This window comes from Stegostoma tigrinum, chromosome 9 (genome assembly GCF_030684315.1).
Source record: "Stegostoma tigrinum isolate sSteTig4 chromosome 9, sSteTig4.hap1, whole genome shotgun sequence".
Taxonomy (NCBI): domain Eukaryota; kingdom Metazoa; phylum Chordata; class Chondrichthyes; order Orectolobiformes; family Stegostomatidae; genus Stegostoma; species Stegostoma tigrinum.
The window spans coordinates 38972194-38995569 of NC_081362.1; the positions used below are offsets into that span (position 1 = coordinate 38972194).

Consider the following 23376-nt stretch of genomic DNA (forward strand, 5'->3'; position numbering starts at 1 on the left):
CCCTGCCCCCACCTCATCCCAAAACCAGCCCAGCTCGTCCCCGCCTGCCTAACCTGTTCTACCTCTCACCTATCCCCTCCTCCCACCTCAAGCCGCGCCTCCATTTTCTATGTACTAAACTCATCCTGCCCCCTTGACCTGTCTGTCCTCCCTGGACTGACCTATTCCCTCCCTACCTTCCCACCTATACTCTCCTCTCCACCTTCTCCTCTACCCATCTTTGAACCGCCTCCTCCTCTCTCCCTATTTATTTCAGAACCCTCTCCCCATCCCCTTTTCTGATGAAGGTCTAGGCCTGAAAAGTCAGCTTTTGTGCTCCTAAGATGCTGCTTGGCCTGCTGTGCTCATCCATCTGCACACTTTGTTATCAAAATTAGAGGGCATAGTTTTAAGGCGAGAAGAGTAGGATTTAAAAGGGACCTGAGGGACAACTTCTTTCATACAGCGGGTGGCTCACATGTGGAATGAATTACCAAAGTAAGTGGTAGATGCAGGTACAATTACAAGATTTAAAAGACATTTGGATCAGTATACAAATAGGAAAGGTTCAGAGGGATATGGACCAAGGTGGGACTAGTTTTGTTTGGGAAACTTCATTGGCATGGATGGTTTGGACTGAAGAGTCTATTTCCAAGCTGTATGGCTCTAGGACTTTATATGAGTGGCCAATGTTAAATGAATTTTAAAAGTTAAAACAAATTTATTAGTTACTAACTCAAGATTTGGCTGGCTTATTTCTCCATAGTTTTACACATAGTTAAGTACATATTGAATTGAAAAATATACCCTTTTTAAAAACTCTATCTCTACGATATCAACTTCAAAAGCATAAGGAAAGGAACTTATTTATCATTTCGGACTTGGTGGTAATAATGTATGGAAAAATAAGTGCAATTCTGCACATACGTTGTACCATGACTCATCTTCACTGCAAACAAACAGGCCATTAAATCTGTTGCTTGTGAAATATTCCATGCAAACACTTTGACCAGTTTACCAGTTTACTACTCATAAAATGCATTTACTCAGGTACTGTTATTGTATGAGACAAACATAGGACTGCAGTTCAAACTTAGTTTTATTCAAATACTTGCAAATTAACTGTTTAGGCACCTCCTTCAGAGTCATATTCTTTCTTGCACTTTCCTACCTAAACGCATTAGAGTTATAGAGCTGTATAGCACAGAAACAGACCCTTCAGTCAACTTGCCCATGCTGACTGGGTATCCAAATTAACCTGGTCCCATTTTCCAGCATTTGGCCCATAACGCTCCAAACCCTTCCTATTCACAAATCCATCCAGATGACTTTTAAATGTCGCAATCGTACCAGCCTCCAGGAGTTCCACTGGTAGCTCATTCCATGCATGCACCACCCTCTGAGTGAAAAAGTTCCACTTTTAAATCTTTCCCCTCTTACCTTAAACTTACGTCCTTTAGATTTGGGATCCCCCACCCTGGGGGAAGGACCTTGCCTATTCAACCCTTCCATGCCCTTCACAATTTTATAAACCACAATAAGGCCACCCCTCAGCCTCCAATGCTCCGAGGAAAATGGCACCAGCTTATTCAGCCTCTCCCTATAACTCAAACTCTCCAATGCTGGCAATGTCCTTGTAATTTTTTTCTGAACCCTTTCAAGTTTCACAACGTCCTTCCTATAGCAAGGAGACCAGAATTGCAAGCAGTATTCCAAAAGTATCCTAACTATTGTGCTTTATAGCCACAACATGACCATTCAACTCCTACACTTAATGCACTGACCAATAAAGGCATGCACACCAAATGCCTCCTTCACTATCCTATCTACCTCCAACTCCACTTTCAACAAACTATGAACCTGCACTCCAAGGTTTCTTTGTTCAACAACACTCCCCATTAAGTGTATAAGTCCTGCCTCAATTTGCCTTTCTAAAATTCAGCACATCACATTTATCTAAATTAAACTATATCTGCCACTCCTTGTCCATTGGCCCATCTTATCAACATCCCGTTGTACTCTGAGGTAAACTTCATCACTATCCACTAACCTCAAGTTTTGGTGTCATTCAGACTACTGTGAATTAAATATGATTTGTGACACATCTGCCAATTCCAGCTGTCTTTTGATGTCCTTCTGAAGTGTATAACAATCCTGGTGACTGATCATTACATTTCTAACTTTTGTAGTATTTACAGATATTGAAATTGTGACTAAATGTCCAATTACAGTTCATTATATTTGATAAAAACAAACATGGCCCTATTATCAATCCCTATGGAACATCACTGTATGCACTTGCTCAACTTGAAAGACTACTTTATACTTTCTCTCATTCAACTAACTTTATGTCCAATCTATAACTTTCCTTTTATTCCATGGACCTCTTGCAAAATTGTTATGCGGCAATTCTGTCGAAGGCCTTTTGGAAATCTATGTGCACCACATCAACTGCCCTTATCAATCATTTCTGTTCCCTCATCAAAATTTTAATCAAATTAGTTTTCCTCTTTCTGTAACAAATTAATGAAATGTGATTTTTCTTTCACAGATGTCAACTGGTTTTCCTTAATTAATCCAGCTTTGATTAAACTAACCCCCTTAATTCAAATAACATCAATACTGACATAATTGTTATCTCATGGGAGATAGTTGCTGAGGTGAAAATAATGCTGGCCTCTGTTAATTTTGTTATTACCTGGCCATGTGGCCCTCCCTCCCTTCTGCCAGTCCTCTTAGTGTCTGAAAATCTAACTGTACAGTGCCAGAAATTGCTACGCTGAGCAAAGCTAGCTGCATTTGCTATCAGATACACTACCACACATCCAGCAAGCTGAAAACTAACAATGCCTGAAATAGAGACTTTTTAAAGCTGCCGTTCATGAGATAAGTAAAATAATATACTGACTTGTTGAACTATGGCTTTACACACCAGTCATTTCCCCATGGTCTGAGTAATCTGAACAACTTGACCCAACCTGATCCAATCTGTCTAACCTAAACTGTCTGACCTGAAAATTGGCAAGGCCCAAAATTCAGCATGGACTACATCCCTATCCACCTATCTCCACCCTCTCCAGCCTTCGTGCTCCTAAGATGCTGCTTGACCTTCTGTGTTCATCCAGCTCCACACTTTGTTATCGCAAACCCTACCTCTTACTCAGCTGACATCCTACTTACCTAGAACTCTAACCCCTACCACACAGCACCTTCCTCACCTGGCCCTCACTGTTATCAGGCACCCTGGCACCTTGCCCACATGGTTCTTATCTGGTACCTTAACCCCGACCCAACTGGCATCCGACACCTGGCACCCAGCACCCACCCCCAAGTTGGCATCCTGCTTATCCAGCACCTTATCCATCATACATATTTGGCATCCTACCCTACCAGTACCCTAACATCACACTTGCCCTAAGTACTTACAGTTTAACAGTGGCTGTCAAAGTGACCTTTAAATTTCAGAATACAACAGCTGAGAGCTTTGAAAAGGGGCATGATTTGCCTTCTTCTGATTTATTCTTTTTAACAAAAGAACTGGAAAAATTCAAGTGCAACTCCACATTTCTGGGTGAGCCCTGAGCAGAATTTCCTCTTTGAAATGCGGAGCCCCCTTATTTTGTGGAAAAGAAAGGCCTGAGGGGCAGTCTGCATGAGGTAACCACTCCTCAGAAAAGCTCACCCATAATTCCCTGAAGAACCTGCCCTTTTTGCTTTCTAAAGAAGTACAAATCTTCTTTATTGAGCTGTGTGAGATGGATGAAGGTTTGCAGACTCATTACTAATAGTCAATCTCTTCCTGATATTATGAGCTGCTCTTTAAAAATAACAATGAGGTCTAGGTGGTAGAAGAGGAAGCCCAATCCAATCCGTTACGTATGCAGACCATAATGGGGAAGAAAACAGATGCAAGTGAATTTACCAGTGTGGAGTGTTTAGCAGAAAATGTGCAAAGAAGTTCATCCTGGAGAAAGGTTTGAGGTGGAAGAAGTTTCACAATGCCTCCTGAGATTTCCTGATGCAGTATTTTAACATAATGAGGGGGTAAGTTATTGTCCATCAACTGGTAGTCCAGTGCATTCTTAAAAGTTTTGGCTTTATGTTATGAGACATGGCAGACCTACTGAAATAGTTAAACATTTCATGAACACATATATAAAGGTTAATAAAACGTTGACCTCCCCTGCTTGGTGATGTTGCATGATTGCAAGGAAGGATGACTTTCTATATTTAAATTTGATGAAGAAAACTCTTCAACCATCACAACTATAAACTGGGGGCAGCTATGAATACTACTAGGGTTTACTGGAAGCTTGAAACTTGCTTCTTATGGCTTCTTTAGGTTTCCACCTTGGCCGTTTGAAAGCCTGCAGCATCCTATGAGTGTACATTTCCAAAAGGACAAACTACCATTCAGTGCTTGCTCACAGCATACAATAATGATTGATTCTCCTAGCTCCAGCAGGGCCAACCATTTGTTATTTTGGTGACAAAATTCCTGTTCAGTCACATGTTCATTCAGTTCATGCTGTAAATTCCAATTAGTCCTCATCCTTGTGGTCAGGTTCACTCAATTAATAAATTCAAAGTCACTTTTTTCCACAAAAAATCTGCAAATTTGCTCTTTACTGCAAAAATAATCCATATTGTACCTTAGACACATCTCATTTTGTTTCTTCAACAAATTATTAATGAATTCAAGGCAATTAATCTAAAAGAAATCAGCACACCATTAATGTCACCTTTGTTCATAGCAGAGTGAAAACCTTAACTGCAGTTAGGTCTGTAAAAAGGTTACAAAAATATCTCCTGTGGTTTTGAAAATTATGATTGCTGGTTTAATAAAATGAATCATGAAATGCTGTGCAATTTTTAGAAGTTCTTGAAATCTGAGAGAGTGAAGAATGTCAACTGTGTTGATAACTGGAATTACAGATCTAGGTTGAACTACAATCAAAGAAGCATTCTGCGCAGAAGAGGCTGTGCAATCCATTGAGTCTGTAGTGCCAAAGCTATTCTAAATCAATACTAGTCTTACTTCCCACACTAGGCCTATAGCCTTAAATGTTGTGACACTTCCAAATGTTCATCCAAGTATTTTTTAAAGGTTGTGAGGTTACCCGCTTCAACTATCTCCTGAGACAATGCATTCCAGACCCTCATCAATTTTGTGGCTGAAAGAAAAATTCCCTCAAATCCCCTCCAAACCTCCTCTCTTTCAATTTAAAAGTGTGCCCCCTTGTGCCTGACCCTTTAACTAAAGGGAACAGCTGCTTACTATCCACCCTGCCCATGCCTCTCATAACCTTGGGTGCCCACACAAACAACTCAGCTCTAGAGAAGACAACCTGAGCATATCTACCTTTGCCTCATAGCTAAAATGCTCTATCCCAGGCAACATCCTGGTGATCTCCTCTGCACCATTCCAGTGCAATATATACATCCTATAGTGTGGTGACCAGGACTGCACACAGTACTTTAGTGGTGGCATAATTAAAATTCTGTACAGTTTCAACATAACCTTCCTGCTCTTATATTCTATGCCTTGGCTGATAAAGGCAAATGTCCCATGTACTTTCATAACTACCCATTAGCCTGCTGTATCACCTTCAGGAGGCTGTGGACAAGCACATTAACTTCCCTCTGTTCTTCTGAGCTTCCTAGTGTCCCACCTTTCATTGAGCACTGCCCTGTCTTGTTACTTCCTCCAAAGTGCTTCATGTCACACTCACCAGGGTTAAGCTCCATCAACCACTGATCTACTACCTGACCAATCTGTTTATATCCTCCTGTAACCTAAGCCCTTCTTCCTTATTGTCAACAATTCAGGCAATCTTCATGTCATCCGCAAACATACTTATCAATCCCCCACATTCTCATTGACATCATTTATGTAAGATAGAAACAATAAGGAACCTGCACTGATCCCTGTGATACACGACTAGATCCTAGCCTCCAGTCACACAAACAGACTTCTACCACCACCTTCTGTCTCCTGTCACTAAGCCAGTTTTGGATCCAACATGCCAAGGTACCCTGGATTCCAAGTGCTTTTACCTTCATCAGCCTTCCATATGGGACATTGTCAAAGGCTTTGTTGAAATCCTTATCAACTACATCAACTTGCCGACACTCATCTATACACTTGGCCACCTTCATGAAAAATTCAACCAGATTTGTCACTCAAATGATACACTATTTCATAAGAACATAAGTATTATTACATGCAAAACACCAACATATTATCCTATTGTTACGTGGCTCTGAAGTGACAATTGGAAAAGAAAATATGAACTTCAAGAGCTAGATAAAAGCTTGAAAAGAACCCATTGCTTTACACCTACCAGGTATATGATATATAAAATGTGATATGTAGCAGATGACAGTAATTCATACACATATTGTCAATTCCATAGTCATGTTGCTGAAGACAAAACATTGAATGTCATTTAGATAGATGTATAGGGTTGTGGAATTAAAGGTTTATAGGTGCAAATCAGTCTCCAATGAAAGAATTTAGAAAGAGGTGAGTAAAATATGTTTTGATTGATTATTGGTTAAAAAATGTATTTTGTATTACCTTCAGTATGTCAATTAATTGCTCAGTAAGTGAAGCGATTATGGTACTAAACTAACAACAAAAAGTTAAGGAGGCAATGGCGTAGTCATATTATCACTAGATTATTAACCCAGAGAACTGAGTGGTTTTCTGGAACCTGGTTTAGAATCCTACCATGGCAGATGGTGGAATTTGATTCCAATAAAATGTTGAGGCTGGTTGGCTCACCGAGCTGGTTGTTATTCCACAGATGTTTCATTCCCATGCTAGGTAGCATCAGTGTCTTCTCCCACCTGGTTTTTAAATTCTGGAATCCATTGAGTTAGATTGCCTCACTTCCATTTTTCCTGAAGAGTGGAGTGTATATGGGGTCAAGTTCTATGTGTTTATTAATGGCTTTCTGTGTGGAGTGCCAGGCTTCGAGGAATTCTCGTGCCTGTATCTGCTTAGTTGTCCCAGGATTTAGGTGTTGTTCCAATCAAATTGGTGGTTCTCCTTATGCATGTGGATTGGGATGAGTGAGTATTGGTTGTGTCTTTTTGTAGCCAGTTGGTGTTTACGTACCCTCGTTGTTAGTTTCCTTCCTGTTTGTCCAATGTGGTCTTTTTCACAGTCTCTGCAGGGGATCTTATAGATGACATTAATCCTGTCCATGGCAGGGAGTGGGTCTTTAGTTCGGGTAAGCAGTTGTTGTAGGATTGATGTGGGCTTGTGTACCATTCTGATGTCCAGCGGTTGTAGAAGACTTGTGGTTAGTTCCGATGTGTTCCTGATGCAGGGTAGTGTGATGAGTGTGTCGGGGTGTGTGCTATCTTTCTGATGTTGTTTGCTTAGGCATCTTCTGATCCAGTTTTTTGGATATGCATTATCCTTGAAAACCTGGAAGAAGCATTCATCTTCCTCTTGGCATAGTTCTATGTTGCTGCAGTGTGTTGTTGCCTGCTTAAATAGTGTTCGCCCACAGCTTTGATTGTGTGTGTTGGAATGGTTACTATTGAAGTTCAGTACCTGGTCTGTGTGTGTGGTTTTTCGGTGTACTATCATTTGCAGTTCCCCATTTGTCTTGTGCTCTACCATGACGTCCAGGAATGGGAGCTGTTTGTTCTTCTCCTCCTTTCTGGTGAAAAATTTTATTCCAGTGAGTGTATTGTTTATAAGTTCATGTGTCTCTTCTAGTTTCATCCATTTAATGATGACAAAGGTATCATCCCCATAGTTTTGTTTGGATTAGAGGAAGGGCCATCCTTTCCAGTCTTTGCATCACTGCCTCTGCTATGAGTCCAGAGATAGGTGTTCCCAACGGTGTCCAGGCTTCGAGGAATTTGTTCGTATGTTTGGCCATTGAAAGTGAAGTGAAAGCAACCCTGTATACACTCCACTATGGTGGAAAACTAAAAGTGAGGCAATCCAGCTCAATGGATTCCAGAGTTTAAAAACCAGATGGGAAAACATACCGATTCTTCTTTGGACGCTGCACTGAGAATGTTACCCAGCATGTTCACGAAACATCTGCAGAATAACAAACCAGCTCAGTGAACCAACCAACCTCAACACCCACAAACCGAGCTACAAATCTACTCCAAAATCCAAGTATGTAACAAGTATCTGTAATTAAGAGTCTAATGACCATGAATCCATAGTTGGAAAAACCCAGCTGTTTTATGAGTGTCTTTTAGGAAAGGAAACTACCATCTTTGATAATGGGAACTGCAGATGCTGGAGAATTCCAAGATAATAAAATGTGAGGCTGGATGAACACAGCAGGCCAAGCAGCATCTCAGGAGCACACCTCTGATGAAGGGTCTAGGCCCGAAACGTCAGCTTTTGTGCTCCTGAGATGCTGCTTGGCCTGCTGTGTTCATCCAGCCTCACATTTTATTATTTTGAAACTACCATCTTTACCTGGTCTGACCAACATGTGACTCCAAACCCACCGCAGTATGGTTGACTCTTAACTGTCCAATGGGGTTGAGTAATAAATGTTAGCTGATGATGTCCTCATCCCATGATCGAAAAAAAAGTGTTGGGAGTTTAAATTCCACTTACTAAGTTGTAAAATTGATCATTAAAAGTCTGGAAATATTTGGGTTGGCAGTGGAAAAATGATTGTGAAAACCACTAGCTTATCTTAAAAATAAAACTGGTTACTAATATCCACCAGAAAGAAATGTGAAATTCCTTCTTTCCTGCCTTTATGGAAGAAGGAATCTATTTGTATTTTTGCCTTCTCGAGTTGACCATGTCGAAAAGACAAATAAAAATGAAAGTTCTGTAACAAAGACTCACAAATTATATAAGGAATTGCAAAGTATTGATCGATTCAGTTATAGATACTTACATTCAAAGCTCAGAAATAGACGAAATTTTAGATTCCCCCTTTCTTGTGCATATCTTTCATTCTTTGGCAATTAGTTCAATATCAGCATTCCCTTGGGCATAGGTTACTTAGAGTAACTGTGCAAGAAGAAGGGCATTTGTTCAATATCAGCATTCCTTTGGGCATAGGTTACTTAGAGTAACTGTGCAAGAAGAAGGGCATTTGTACAAATTTGTGGCAGTTGCTTTCCCTCACTGCTGATCCAACCTTATTATTTATCATTTCCACCCTGAGTGTGGTTTGCTGGAAATCTGAAGCATAGGATTCTACCCAAATTGTGACACTTACCCACCAGAATTACAACTAAGTTTCATGTTCTTATGCATGCAATCTTTTAAAATGATTTATTTAAACAGAACTATTACTAAAATAGATTAAGCTATTTTAATATTTCAAAGCTTAAACAATGACACCGTGCACCCACACATTGTTCTCATGTTTTATTTCTCTTAGAAGGGAAATAATGATATACCACACTTATAAAGGTAAATAAAGATAGCACAAAGTCCATTGTACAATATAGACAAAATTGTGGGATTCTGTGTATCAGATAATTTACAATTTTAGGGAGGTGTTAACCATCTGACACAGTAGGTTTTAACTCAACACAAAAGATAGGATTAGGTTGTAGACATGCTCGCCGAGCCAATGGGTCTGGTTGCAAATGTTTCTACACCAACTGGGTAACATTGTCAATGCATCTCTGGTGAAGTGTCGGTGTTTTGTCCTGCTTGTTATTTATATGCCTTGTTTGCTGGGGTGAGTGGTATTATTTCCACTTCTGTTTCTCCGTGGTTTGCACACAGGGTCTAACTCAAATGTATTTGTTGATGGAGTTCCAGTTGGAATACCAGGCTTCCAGGAATTCCCTGGCATGTTTCTGTTTGACTTGTGCTATTATGGATGTGTTGTCATAGTTGAATTTGTGTCCCTCGTTGTCTGTGTGTAGTGAGACAAGTGAGAACCAATCATGTCTCTTGGTGGCTAGTTGGTGTTCGTGTATCCTTATTGTCAGTTTACTTCCTGTTTGGCCTATGTAGTGTCTCTCATAATCCTTGCATGGTATTTTGTATATTACGTCGGTTTTGCACGTTTTGGGTATGGGATCTTTTACATTTGTCAGTAGCTGTTGTAGGGTTGGTTTGTGGGCTGCTGTGATACCTAGGGGTCTGAGTAGTCTTGTGGTCATCTCTGAAATGTCCTTGATATAGAGTAGGGTGATATGTGATTCTGGTCGTGTTGTGTCTTCCTGTTGTCGTCTGTCTTGGAGATAATGGTGGACTGTGCTTTTCAGGTATCTGTTCTCTTGAAGACTCTGGATTGGCGCTCCTGTTCTGCTTTACATAGTTCCGGGTTGCTGCAATGTGTTGTGGCTCATTGAAATAGTATCCTGATGCAGCTCAGTTTGTGGGCTTTGGGGTGGTTGCTAGTGTAATTGAGTTTCTGGTACATATGTGTGGTCTTTCTATATATGCTAGTCTGGAGTTCTCCGTTGTTTATGCATTCTACCATTATATCCAGGAAGGGTAGTCAGTTGTTGTTCTTTTCCTCTTTTGTGAATTTTATCCCAGTAAGGATGTTGTTTGTGTGTCTTTTGGTTTCTTCTAGTTTTGTGCGTTTAATAATCATGAAGGTGTCATCTACATATTGGACCCAATGTTTGGGTTGTATAGTGGAAGGGGTGGGGGTTTGCTGTCCGTTCTAACATTTTCATTACCGCTTCCGATATCTATCCTGGCATCGGGGATCCCATTGGTGTTCCATTGATTTGTTTGTATTTGCTGTTGTTGAATGTGATAGTGGGTTGTGAGGCACAGATCTAGCAGTTTCATGGTGGTGTCCTTATTGATGTTGTAACCCACTTCTACAGACTCAGCAAGGTACATAAACCAGTGTCACCCCAGACACATTGACTCACTACCAGGCATACAAACATGCAGAAACCGAAAGAACTGCGGATGCTGTAAATCAGGAACAAAAACAAAGCTGCTGGAAAATCTCAGCAGGTCTGGCAGCATCTGTGAAGAAGAAATCAGAGTTAACATTTCAGGTCCAGTGACCCTCAGAGGAAGGGTGCTGCCAGACCAGCTGAGTATGCCTCACCGATGTGACCAGACCTGCTGAACTTTTCAAGCAACTTTGCTTTGGACACCAACATATAGATTTGCCTACAACAGCAGTTGAAGTACTTAGTGGACAACAATCCATTCCATCCACTCATCCCAAGAATTCCTCAATATCGACAAGGACACCAGGATAGAAGAGGACAAGAGAATGATATCCTTCAAAGTAACAGGACAATTTACATCTATAAACATCAACCTGGCCAAAGAGACAAGGGCCACACTACTGGATGAATCAGGTAGGCAGGCATCCCAGGACACCAAATCATCAATATAGATACAATCATGAAACTACTAGATCTGTGCCTCACAAGCTCCTTCAGCTTCAACGACAGCGTATACAAAGAAATCAATAGAACACCAATGGGATCCTCCACATCAGGACTAATTACAGAAGCAGTACTGCAAAGGTTAGAATGGACAGCACTCCTCACTATACAACCCAAACTTTGGGTCCAATATGTAGACGACACCTTTGTGATTAATAAATGCACAAAACTGGAAGAAACCCACTGACACATAAATAACATCCTTACTGGGATAAAATTCACAAAATAAGAAGAGAACATCAACCGACTACCCTTCCTGGACATATTCGTAGAATGCAAAAACAACAGGAATCTCCAGACTAGCATATATAGAAAGACCACACATCCAGACCAGATACTCTGTAGTTGGTTCTCTTGTTGAGCTGGTTCGGTAGTTCGCAGACGTTTCATTACCCTGCTCGGTAACATCATCGGTGCAGACTCCGAAGAAGTGCTGAGATAACAAGGTATAGAGCTGGATGAACACAGCAGGCCAAGCAGCGTCAAGGAGCAGGAAAGCTGATGTTTCGGGCCTAGACCCTTCTTCAGAGATGGGGGAGGGGAGGGGGGTTCTGAAATAAATGGGGAGAGGGGGGCGGCAGAAAGAAGATGGATAGAGGAGAAGATAGATGGAGAGGAGACAGACAGGTCAAAGAGGTGGGGGTGGAGCCAGTAAAGGTGAGTGCAGGAGGGGAGTTAGAATGGGAATAGGTCAGTCCAGGGAGGATGGACAGGTCAAGGGGGCAGGATGAGGCTAGTAGGTAGGAGATGGGGGTGAGGGGGATAGATATAGGGGCAGGTGTAGCACTTCCTGCGGTTGCAGGGAAAAGTGCCAGGAGTGGTGGGGCCGGGGGGTAGTGTGGAGCGGACAAGGGAGTCATGGAGAGAGTGGTCCCTCCAGAAAGCAGATAAGGGTGGGGAGGGAAAATTGTCTTTGGTGGTGGGGTCAGATTTCAGGTGGCAGAAGTGTTGGAGGATGATGCTTTTGATCTGGATGGTGGTGGCGCGGTACGTGAGGATGGGGGGATTCTGTTTTAGTGATTATTGTGGAGAGGGGGTGTGAGGGGTGAGTTGCGGGAAATGTGGGAGACACTGAGGAGGCGAAATCTTGGAAAACAAGGATATCTGAGATGTACGGGAGTGGAATGATTCATCCTGGGAGCAGATGTGGCAGAGGATTAGGAATTGGGAATAGGGGATGACATTTCTGCAGGAAGGTGGGTGAAAGGAGATGTTTTCTAGGTAGCTGTGGGAGTCAGTGGGCTTGAAATGAAAATCGGTTTCCAGTTCGTTGCCAGAGACGGAAACAGAGACACTCCCACAGCTACCTAGAATACACCTACTCCCACCCACCTTCCTGCAAAAATGTCATTCCCTGTTCTCAATTCCTTCGCCTCTGCAGCATCTGCTCCCAGGATGAGGCATTCCAATCCAGAACATCTCAAATGTCCTCATTTTTCAAGGACCACAACATTCCCCCCTCAGTGGTCGAGAATGCCCTTGACCATGTCTCCCGCTTTTCCTGGAACTCATCCCTCACACCCTCTCCCCGCAATAACAACCTATGCTGAATTTTTTCAGTCCAGGCAACACACTGGTGAATTTCCAGTGCACCCTTTATTACAATTACAGTCTTCTGACTGTGTGGTGACCAGAAATGCACACAGTACTCCAGCTGTGGTCTAAATAATGATGCATACAATTTTATCAATTCCATCTTGCTCATGTATTAAATGCCTTGACGAATAAAGGCAAGAATCCTATGTACCTTCTTACCACTTTATCTACCTGTCCTGCTGCTTGCAAGGATCTACGGAAATAAACACCAATGTCCTGCTAATTCTCTGTACTTCCTAGGATCCTGCCATTCAGTGTGTATTCCCTTGCCTTGCTCGTTCTCCCAAACACATCACCTCATACTTTTCAGGGTTAAGTTTCATTTGTCACCATTCAGCCCACCTGACTATCCTGTCTGTATCATTCTGTCATCTAATGCTCTCCCCCTTGCTATTTGCCACACATCAGTTTTTGTGTCTGTGAACTTACTGATCATACCTTCTACATGTAATCTGTTTATTTGGGTCACATAGTTTAGCTCTCAATTTACTTGGTTAATTGCTGATGAGCTCTGATTTCACTAAAACCTTTGCATCTCTTCCAACTTCATCCTTAGCAATTTCTGCACTCTATGGAGTATTTATCTTTCAGCCCAGGCAATATTCCACATTTATATGTATCAAATTCAACCTGGATTGTTCCATAAATGTTAGTGAAATTGATGCACAAATTTTACAGTATTCTGGCCAAGAGTACAATTTTAGATTACATCAGTTCTGATAATTGCACATTAGGCTTATTTTAAAGTCAGATCAGAAAAGAGCCAGTAAGGCAACCTTTCGTATCTAAAGTGTGAGGTAAGTGAATGACATCTCTTTACAGTATTGAAGAAGTATCACACTATTGGAGGTATTGTCTTCCCTATATTTCAGCACTTCAAAAGTCACTTGATTGACTAAAGAATTCTGAGACCTCTGGTTGTAATGAGAAGCTTTATATAAATGAAAGTCTTTCTTTCTACCTTTTGATTGAGGCATTAAGTCACATTCCTTTTTGTCTTGGTGAGCATAAAAAAAGCCCATAGCATTATTTTACAAAAACTAGTTGCCTTGTTGTTCCATTGGACCAAAATGTGGTGTTGAGTTTGACATTGAATGAGACCTATTAGCACTGTTAATTAGGCGGATGTCAGGCAGATCATGCTGTTGCGGCAGAAGTGGCAACGGTAGTAGTAGTGCTGTGCAGTCTGATGTTGTTATTATAGGCATTCCTTCACCTTCTTACTCTTCCTCCATGGAATCACTCACTTACTTACTCATGCACTTCAGGTCATTATCACATTGCAATTTATCTGGTTTATGCAAATTAGCTGCTTTGTTTTCTACTTGGTACAAAAGATGATATCTTTTATCCGCTTCAGTGGCTGAAAGGTGCTTTAGAACTTTGTAAAGTTATGAATATCTTCCTGTTTTGTAGTTCCTGGTACCCCGTACCTGTTTTCCAGCACATGGGGATGCAGAATTTCTTGGTACATCACGGTGGCTCAGTTGTTAGCACTGCAGCCTCACAGCACCAGGAACCCGGGTTCGATTCCAGCCTCGGGTGACTGTCTGTGTGGAGTTTGCACATTCTCCCTGTGTCTGCACGGATATCCTCCGGGTGGTCCGGTTTTCTCCCACAGTCCAAAGATGTGCAGGCTAGGTGGATTGGCCATGCTAAATTGCCTGTAATGTTCAGAGGTGTGTGGGTTATAGGGGATGGGTCTGGGTGGGATGCTGCAAGGGGCGGTGTGGACTTGTTGGGCTGAAGGGCCTGTTTCCACATTGTAGGGAATCTAATCTAATCTCATCTCATATCTACTGCATCCCAACTTCAGTGCGCCTGTCTTCTGCCCTCATGGTTTACTCCATTGGTGCAGAATACAATCTACATTGAGGTCAGCTTATCTAACTTATGGAAATGAGGGAAATAGATTTCTCAGGGTACTTTATTCAATTTGCTTCTTTAGAATGCTGGACACAGGGCTCACTGGTCAGGTTCAAGACATCCAGTACAATAAGATAGGCAGGGGTCACGGAATCTTCTTTAGCAGCCTGAACATGTGATAGAACATGTGATTTACTTCAGGTCTGGGGGGAGATGGCATTCATTTTTATCTCCACAACTGCAGTTTGGAAATAACTATTAACTTCCCTCTGAGGTCTTTGGCTGGAAGTTGTTTCTTCAATTCCCATGGGTCGCCAGAAAATGATTTTCAGATCTTTTCTCCACCATTCACCTGGGCCATGAGGACAGAAATTCAGCTACTATTTTATCCATTAATGTGGTCACTTACCTTTTAAGTAACACATTCCTTTAATTGTGCCGAAAAGCCCTTTAAGATGTATTGATTTCCACTGCTTCCAATTCACTTCAACTCTCCGCTTATTGCACTTCCCGACCAACAGGATCATTACAAGGTAGTCTTGCTTTTCATCGATCTGGTTAGTGACCCACGGCGCTCCATTCTCCACATTTCAGAACTGGGAATATAAAATTATGCCTAACATGTTTCTCATCACTAATTGAATCCCCATTTAAATGCATTCTACCTAGAACAGTAGAAACACAATGGAATTTAACACATGGATTGCAGCATAATTTCGGTATTTACCGTATCTTGCATAGCTGATATAAAATTTTGTTATTCCCATGTCACTTTATTCCTGTCTCCATCAAATTTTGTATTTTGCTTAGTTTCTCTCATCATTACACATAAGTATTGTAATTTAAAGTAAAACCCAGCGAGCTGTCGCAACACGTTATATAACAAGAAAGGATTAGACAAAGTTGTTCCTTGTAGGGTGTTTTTAAAATATCATTCCCATTCAGTACAGGGCATAAAAGTAGTTCTTCAGGGTTTGTTTAAGACTCACTCTTGAGTCAGTAAACTGTTAATACTTTGGGTAATTGCCATCAAATTCCGAGTGCTGGAAGCCATGACAGACTGCTTGTTTACAGAATGCAATTTTCTCTCCTGCTTAAAATATTCAGTGTAGAATTGTAGTAATGGCAGCTGGCAAGAGCAATCTGACTAGTACGTTTGATTTGGTCTGCACAAATTTGCAATACTTGCATGTAAAATACAAAGAAAAAAAATTGAATCATTTGATCTTGTAGAGAAAGAGATGATTCCAATACTTAGGAATTCAGTTGGGGACTGACGTATGCCTGGTTTTTGTGCAGTGAAAATGCCCTGAAGAAATGAATTCAAAAGTCCCACCCTCAACCCAGTGGAATCAGAGAACCCCTGCAGTGTGGAACGACACTAGTCAACGCATCAAATCTTCACTGTCCCTCCAAAGAGTTTCCCATCCAGACCCAGTTGATCCCTACAATACTGCATTCACCATGGCTAACCCACATAGCCTGCACATCCCTGAACACAACAGGACAATTTACCATGGCCAGTCCACCTAAGCTGCACATCTTTGGACTGTGGGAGGAAACTGGAGCATTGGTAAAAATGCATTCATACACAGGGAGAATGTGTAAACGCCACATAGCCACCTAGCCTGGAATCGAACCCGGGTCCCTGTTGCTGTGAGGTAGCAGTGCTGACTACTGTGCCACCTTTTTTCCCCAAATGGGCAGAAAATCTGCTACACGTGTAAAAGTACACTTCACGTCTTTTGGATCTGATATTTGCTTGTAGAATGTCCAGAACTCAATTTATATACTTTGGACCTGACAGGAGACAGTCTAAATTTAGAAGTTTCTGTCCAGAGGTAGAGTACTTTTTTGGATGTGGTTCTTGGGAACCTTTGGAGAAGGTCAGTTGTTAATTGGAAGAAATAAAGTGTTGTTTAGGAGAGGTCGAGTGCACTTTGCAAAAACTTTCTGCGGTGTTCAAATCTGAAGGCCATCATTATATAATTGGTAAAAACTGAAAGAATTGCAGATGCTGTAAATCAGGAACAAAAATAAAAAGGCTGGAAAAGCTCAGCAGGTCTGGCAGCATCTGTGAAGAAAAAAATCAGAGTTAACGTTTTGTGTCCGGTGACACTTTCTGAGAACTGTTGGGGACTGACCTATGCCTGATTTTTATGTGGTGAAAATGCCCTGAAGACATAAATTCAAAGTCAAAATTCAAAATAATTAGCTCTGTATGACTGCCTTCACAACTTATCTTGTTGTTTTGAATGTTTTGAAGTTGTTTTGAAATGAGACTATAAGGAATTAAATTTCATAAAGGATTAAGTAGTCAAAGGAAGTTATATTTAATGATTTGTTTTAATCAACAAGAATGCCTCCTTCTGAAATTGTGTATTAATCAATTGATAGGTAAGAACTTTATGTGATTTCATCATAGGTACAGAAGTCTGCCTGTGATGGAAATTAACCCATTTGATATAAAGATGGGTGTGTGGCTTTAGATTGACAACAGATGGCACTAATTTGTCATGGGGCTATAAAATACCATGGGGTGGATAGAGGAGCATGGATTGTCAACATTCAGTTAAGCAGCTCAACACCATCCGAAACAAAGCAACCCACTTGATTGGCACCCACTCCATCACGCCCAACATTCAGTCCCTTCACCATTTATACACATTATAGCACTGTGTGCTGTATACAAGATGCATTCTAACCTCACCAAATCTTTCTCAACAGCACCTTCCAAATCCTTGTCCTTCACCACCTAGAAGGACAGGGCGACAGTTGCTTGGGAATGCAACATCTGTAAGTTATCCTCCAAGTTACACATCACTCTGACTTGGAACTAGGTTGCCTAGTCCTTCACTGTCACTGAATTAAAGGTCTGGGTCTCCCTTCCTAATAGCACTATGGGTGCACCTACACATCAAAGATGGCAGGGATTCAAGGAGGCAACGATCTTCTCCAGGAGGGTATGAGGGACTTTAGGGTTGGTAGGGAACAAAGGATGGTATGGAGTGTAAGAAGAGTGAGATGGGAGTCAAGTAGTGGCATGGGTTGTCATGGATGGGGCATGGGCGTGCATACAGGGTAAAGGGCTGAGGATTAAAAGACTATTGTCCATTTTAGACGTTTTTCTCATAGCTTCAACAAAATACTGAAGCACCAAGGAGGGATTTTCACTAAAATAACTTTCAAAACTGGCAACCCCTGTGCCTGCCTCTGTTCTCCTTATGGATTTGAAGCAATGGTTTCCACTTTGATTTATCCCTGGAGCCAAAATCCAGAGCTCTGCAGCATTTTCTCCTGGCTTAGGATTGTATAACCTGAATCCGTGTCATTGGATCACAAGTGTATGTTCAGGCCCAAATGTCTTGTATCCACTGCCTGTCCCTTTCTCACCCTATTGGGAAAAAGAATTAAGACTAATTTTTCACTGGCTAAAGAGTGAACGCAACGAGGATTCACATTAATGGTGCTAAGGCTCATTAGCACCATACAATCAAACAAGATATCATTATATCTTTATAGTTAATTTTCCTCTATTAATTATGGAAAATAATAGATTTGAAAGTCCTTATAAAATAATTGAACTTTCTACTCTAAATGCATAGTCGCAGACACAGCTGCACCTCAATTTATTGCCATACCTGCTAGAGCATGTAAATATTCACCAAAGAATACTTGCTGATTTCTTGAACCCATGACCTGCTTTTGGCCTGTTAGCTTTAGATCTGTAAATCCAGGGAGGATAACATGAACATTAATGGAGAATGGCTAGTGCCTGTTAGTAATTCCTGTAATTACTGTGTTGTTCTGCACAGGTATTGTCAGTGGTTTTAGGTCTTTTCCTTTTTAGGGGTTCAAGGCACCAAGGCTGGCCCTACATACAGCCTGCATCTGTACCCAATACCCTGTGATGCCCACCCTGCATCTCTCCGCCCAAGAGCACTGAGGCTAATTTCAAAATTCTATTTTTATCTTTATGAAATCTGCAAAGTGAGCATAAACTGGGGATTGAAAATGAAATTCTCACCCATGCAGTTTGGATTAGCTAAAGACTGTTCTGATGATCTATCAGGTTAGCATGAAGCAGTTTTGGAAGATCCAATTCAAGGGCGAACAATACGTTAAATGGAAAAGTCCTGGGGAAAATTGATGCACAGAGAAATCTGGGTGTTCAGGTGCATTGTACACTGAAGGTGGCAGCACAGGTCGATAGAGTGGTCAAGAAGGCATATGGCATGCTTTCATTCATCAGACGAGGTATTGAGTACACGGGTTGGCAGGTCATGTTACAGTTGTATAGGACTTTGGTTTGAGAACATTTGGAATACTGCGTACAGTTGTGGTCACCACATTGCCAAAAGGATGCAGATGCTTTGGAGAGGGTGCAGAGGAGGTTCACCAGGGTGTTGCCTGGTATGAAGGGGCGCTAGCTATGAAAAGAGGTTGAGTAGATTAGGATTATTTATATTAGAAAGACGAAGGTTGAGGGGGGACCTAATTGAAGTCCACAAAATCATGAGAGGTATAAATGGCGTGGATAGCAAGAAGCTTTTTCCCCAGTGTGGGGGACTCAATAACTAGGGGTCATGATTTCAAAGTGAGAGGGGAAATGTTTAAGGGAGATATGCGTGGAAAGTTCTTTGTGCAGAGGGTGGTGGGTGCCTGGAACGCGTTGCCAGCGGAGGTGGTAAAGGCAGACACGATAGCGTCATTTAAGATGTATCTAGACAGATACATGAATGGGCAGGGAGCAGAAAGATACAGATCCTTGGAAAATAGGCAACAGGTTTAGATAGAGGATCTGGATCAGTGCAGGCTTGGAGGGCCGAAGGACCTGTTCCTGTGCTATAATTGATTTTGTTCCTTGTTCTTTGTTCAGTTCCTTCCCTTGTGCAATCACAAAAGCAGAGCATTATTTGGGAAGATTTAAAAGAAACTGAACACTATTTGCAAAACCACACAAAGGCTGCAATGATGATCAAAGTGGAAATGTGAGATTTCATGTGATGGGAATCAGTAGCCATGGTTCACTTGGGAACCAAAGATGTAGTGAAGAATAAGGTTCAGGTCTTAAGGAAAAGATAAACGGCCAGGATTTTCACTGTAGCATTTTCACAGCCTGGATCTATCAGATAATCAGATTAAGCAACCAGTGTGTGTTTCGGCACATGATGTGGGAGGAAGGATCTCAAAGCTTTGCTCTAGTCATGTGCTCCTTCAGAAATCTCAAGCTTTTTTTCCCCCTACTACTAACTAAGCCTTTTATGTACAGAATATAATTTGTTTGCATTTGAAAATAGCTTCTCTTTAGATCATGATTGATTGATTTTATTGAATGATTGATTTGTTTGTCGCGTATCAAAATAAAGTGAAAAACTTTATTTTTGATTGATTGATTTTAGTGTCACATGTACTGAAATACAGTGAAAAGCTTTGTTTATGAGTGGTATAGGCAGATCACAGCAAGCAAAAGATGTACAGATCAAAAAGTCTTAGAGGCATTATTTGAGGCTTGAGTCCATTCAACAGTCCAATATCGGCCGGAAAGAAACTGTTCCTGAACCTGCTTGTGTGTGTGTTCAGACTTTTGTATCTTCTGCCCGAAGGAAGAGGTTGCAGGAGACACCAGGGTGCTGTGGGTCTTTAATGATGTTAGCTGACGTTCTGTGGCAGTGACCCATGTAAATAGAGTCCATGGATAGAAGGATGCCTTCCATGAGAGTCTGGGCTGTGCACACCATCTTTTGTAGTTTCTTATGGTCCTAGCAGAGCAGTTGCTATACCAGGCCACTATCCACCTGGACAGTATGTTTTCATCTGTAGAAGATGGTGAGGGTCCCTATGGACATGCCAAATTTCCTGAGTTGCCTGAGGAAGAAGAGGTGCTGTTGTGCCTACTTGACTGTCACATCTACATGGCAAGTCCAGGACAGGTTGTCAGTTATTGTGTCACATTGCACTTTTTAAAAAATTCTTTGTCTTCCTGCATTGAAACTTTAGGTACAGTGCATTTATGAGCTATCTGTATTTTCTCATAGGCTACGTCAGAGGCACAAATTTAAGTCTGTGTTACATGTTTAAATTCCTTTAGATGTGGAGTCTCTCACTTCCAGATTTTGTACCTCATGATTAGGTTTTTATTTTCTTTGAAGTCATTTATTATGTTTTAATGATATTGTAACCTTGTATTTGAACCTACTTACCTCTCAGAAAATTTAATGATAAATATTGTCATAGGGCTAATGTAAACCAGTAGGCTGGTTCAGCATGTTCACAATATATGACAGAAAATAATATAATGCTCAGTGCTTTTCTATAACTCAAATTCAGCTGTTGCATCATGCTAAGCTTCAATTTTACTAGTCCCTATTCACTGAATGAATTACAAAACAGGCTATATCACTCTTTGACAGTTTTTAGTCCAAATTTATGAAAACTAGCTTTTTTCCAGCTGGCTCAGGAAGTGAAAAAAAATTGACCTCTGACCTTCAACAGCTATATTTTAAGAATTGTCTGGATAAGATTAAGAAACTGATTTCCTTAGCAGCCACCTCTCACTGAAATAATTAAAGCCATTTCAATATTGCATAGCTGAATATAACTAGAATTCATTAACAAAGCCCATGGTGCCACACATTACTATTATATGTAAAATTCACAACGTTGTAATCTAGGTCCTAGCTACCCAAATGGCTGAATGAAGTTTCACCAATGGCTTGCATGTTGCTTAGATTTAACATCATGCCACCTTACCCTCGATTCCTGTCAAGGAAATTATCCATAGAATCATTGATTTCCTACAATGTAGAAGCAGGCTATTCAGCCCATCGAGTTCACACTGACCCTCCAACAAGCATCCCACCCAGATCCACCCCAACCTATCCCTGTAACTCTGCATTTCCCTTGGCTTGTCCACCTAACCTGCACATCCTTGGACACTATGACAAATTAGCATGGCTGATCCACTTTAGCTGCACATTTTTGGATTGTGGGAGGAAACTGGTGCACCTGTAGAATATCCATGCAGATACAGGGAGAATGTACAAATTCCACACAGACAGTTACCCAAGACTGGAATCAAACTCAGGTCTCTCTGGTGCTGTGAGGCAGTAGTGCTAACTATTGAGCCACTGGCCGACTGCAGATGTTGTGTATTTTATACATCACCTTTTTTGGAAATAAGATCAATTTTTGATTTGAGATAATGGGAACTGCAGATGCTGGAGAATTCCAAGATAATAAAATGTGAGGCTGGATGAACACAGCAGGCCAAGCAGCATCTCAGGAGCACAAAAGCTGACGTTTCGGGCCTAGACCCTTCATCAATTTTTGATTTATTGGGTTTGCTTATAAGACATTTAAAGTGGTCAACTGGAATTCATTGTATTGTTTAAGTTAAGATTATAAAGTTAAGACACATACTAATACTTTAACTCAATTCTTAATTTTCTCTTCAGTACGTGATCGAGTCAGGTCAAAAATGGAACGTGACATACTGGTTGAAGTCAATCATCCTTTCATAGTAAAATTGCATTATGGTAAGTTTTTGTGCTTTCCTTTCAAATTTGTCAGTGTATTGGATTCTATCGTTCCCATCATCAACATGATAATCAGCAAGAAAGGGCTAAAGGTGTTTTTAAATCCCTTTGAATATTTAGATCTAGACACAAAACACATTGTAACATGTCACTTTCTGCCATAATTTGGAAATTTCAATCCAGTTATTCCCAGATTTCACCTGTTTTAGGAAAATAAAACCAACTTTCCGATACATTTATCTTAATTTAAATTCCTTGTAGTGCCACGACTAATCTCTGCTTGTCAAAATGTCCTTTTAAATGAGTAGGTTACAAAAAAGTATATATTACATAACTGAGGTCTAACTTAAACTATATTCACCTTTCTTTCAACTGCAGGCATGCACTGAGGTGACACTTTAATTAATTTAACCACCTTATGTCCTAAACTGCACTTTCCATCAGCTGACTGCATTATTTAGCTATTTCCAGTTGTTGGAATCTTATACCAATTAATTTTCACCATTAATAGTGAATTATATCATCTACTTATCACATTAGCTAAAAGATCTCGATCAAAATTTTGGACTGAGCTCAGAGCTTTATATGACAGGAGCAGACATTGGGAACTGGGAACAAATTTGCACTCAGCTTGATTTCTTATCTATTAACTTAGCACATAGTGGATCATTTGATGATTAATTGAATATAGTAATCAACTCACCAGAAATTCTGATGCTCCTTTCTTTGCATTACTCCCTTACTCAGCATATTTTCAGAGAAGGCATGGTGCCAGGTAGATCGTGCAGAGAAAGAGGACTAAATATGAAACTCAATCCGTTTTAACTTTCAGGCTTCATTAGGATTTGGCAAGCTTGTCTCCTTCAAAAACCAGCACAAATATCAGTTCCAGTGGACTGGAGCTCAGCTCTGCTGAGGATGAAAGAAAATTGTCCTGGTATTGATTTAGTACTCAGGTGGAGTTTGAAAGGAGATGTTTGTAGAGGAAGGATCTTTCAGCATTTTATGT

General features: G+C 40.9%; 1 protein-coding gene across 4 annotated transcripts in view; it reads left to right on the plus strand.

Annotated features, from left to right (window-relative positions):
• Nucleotides 1–23376, plus strand: part of LOC125454879 (ribosomal protein S6 kinase alpha-2) — a 427165-nt gene that overhangs the window by 251440 nt on the left and 152349 nt on the right. For all 4 annotated transcript variants that reach the window (XR_009446145.1, XR_009446144.1, XR_007248111.2 and 1 more), the window contains one exon: nucleotides 22287–22367. Coding sequence is in view for 1 of the 4 variants with exons in the window: in XM_059648491.1 (XP_059504474.1) it covers nucleotides 22287–22367 (81 nt within the window). In the remaining 3 variants the exon portion in view is untranslated. The remainder of the gene's footprint in view (nucleotides 1–22286; nucleotides 22368–23376) is intronic.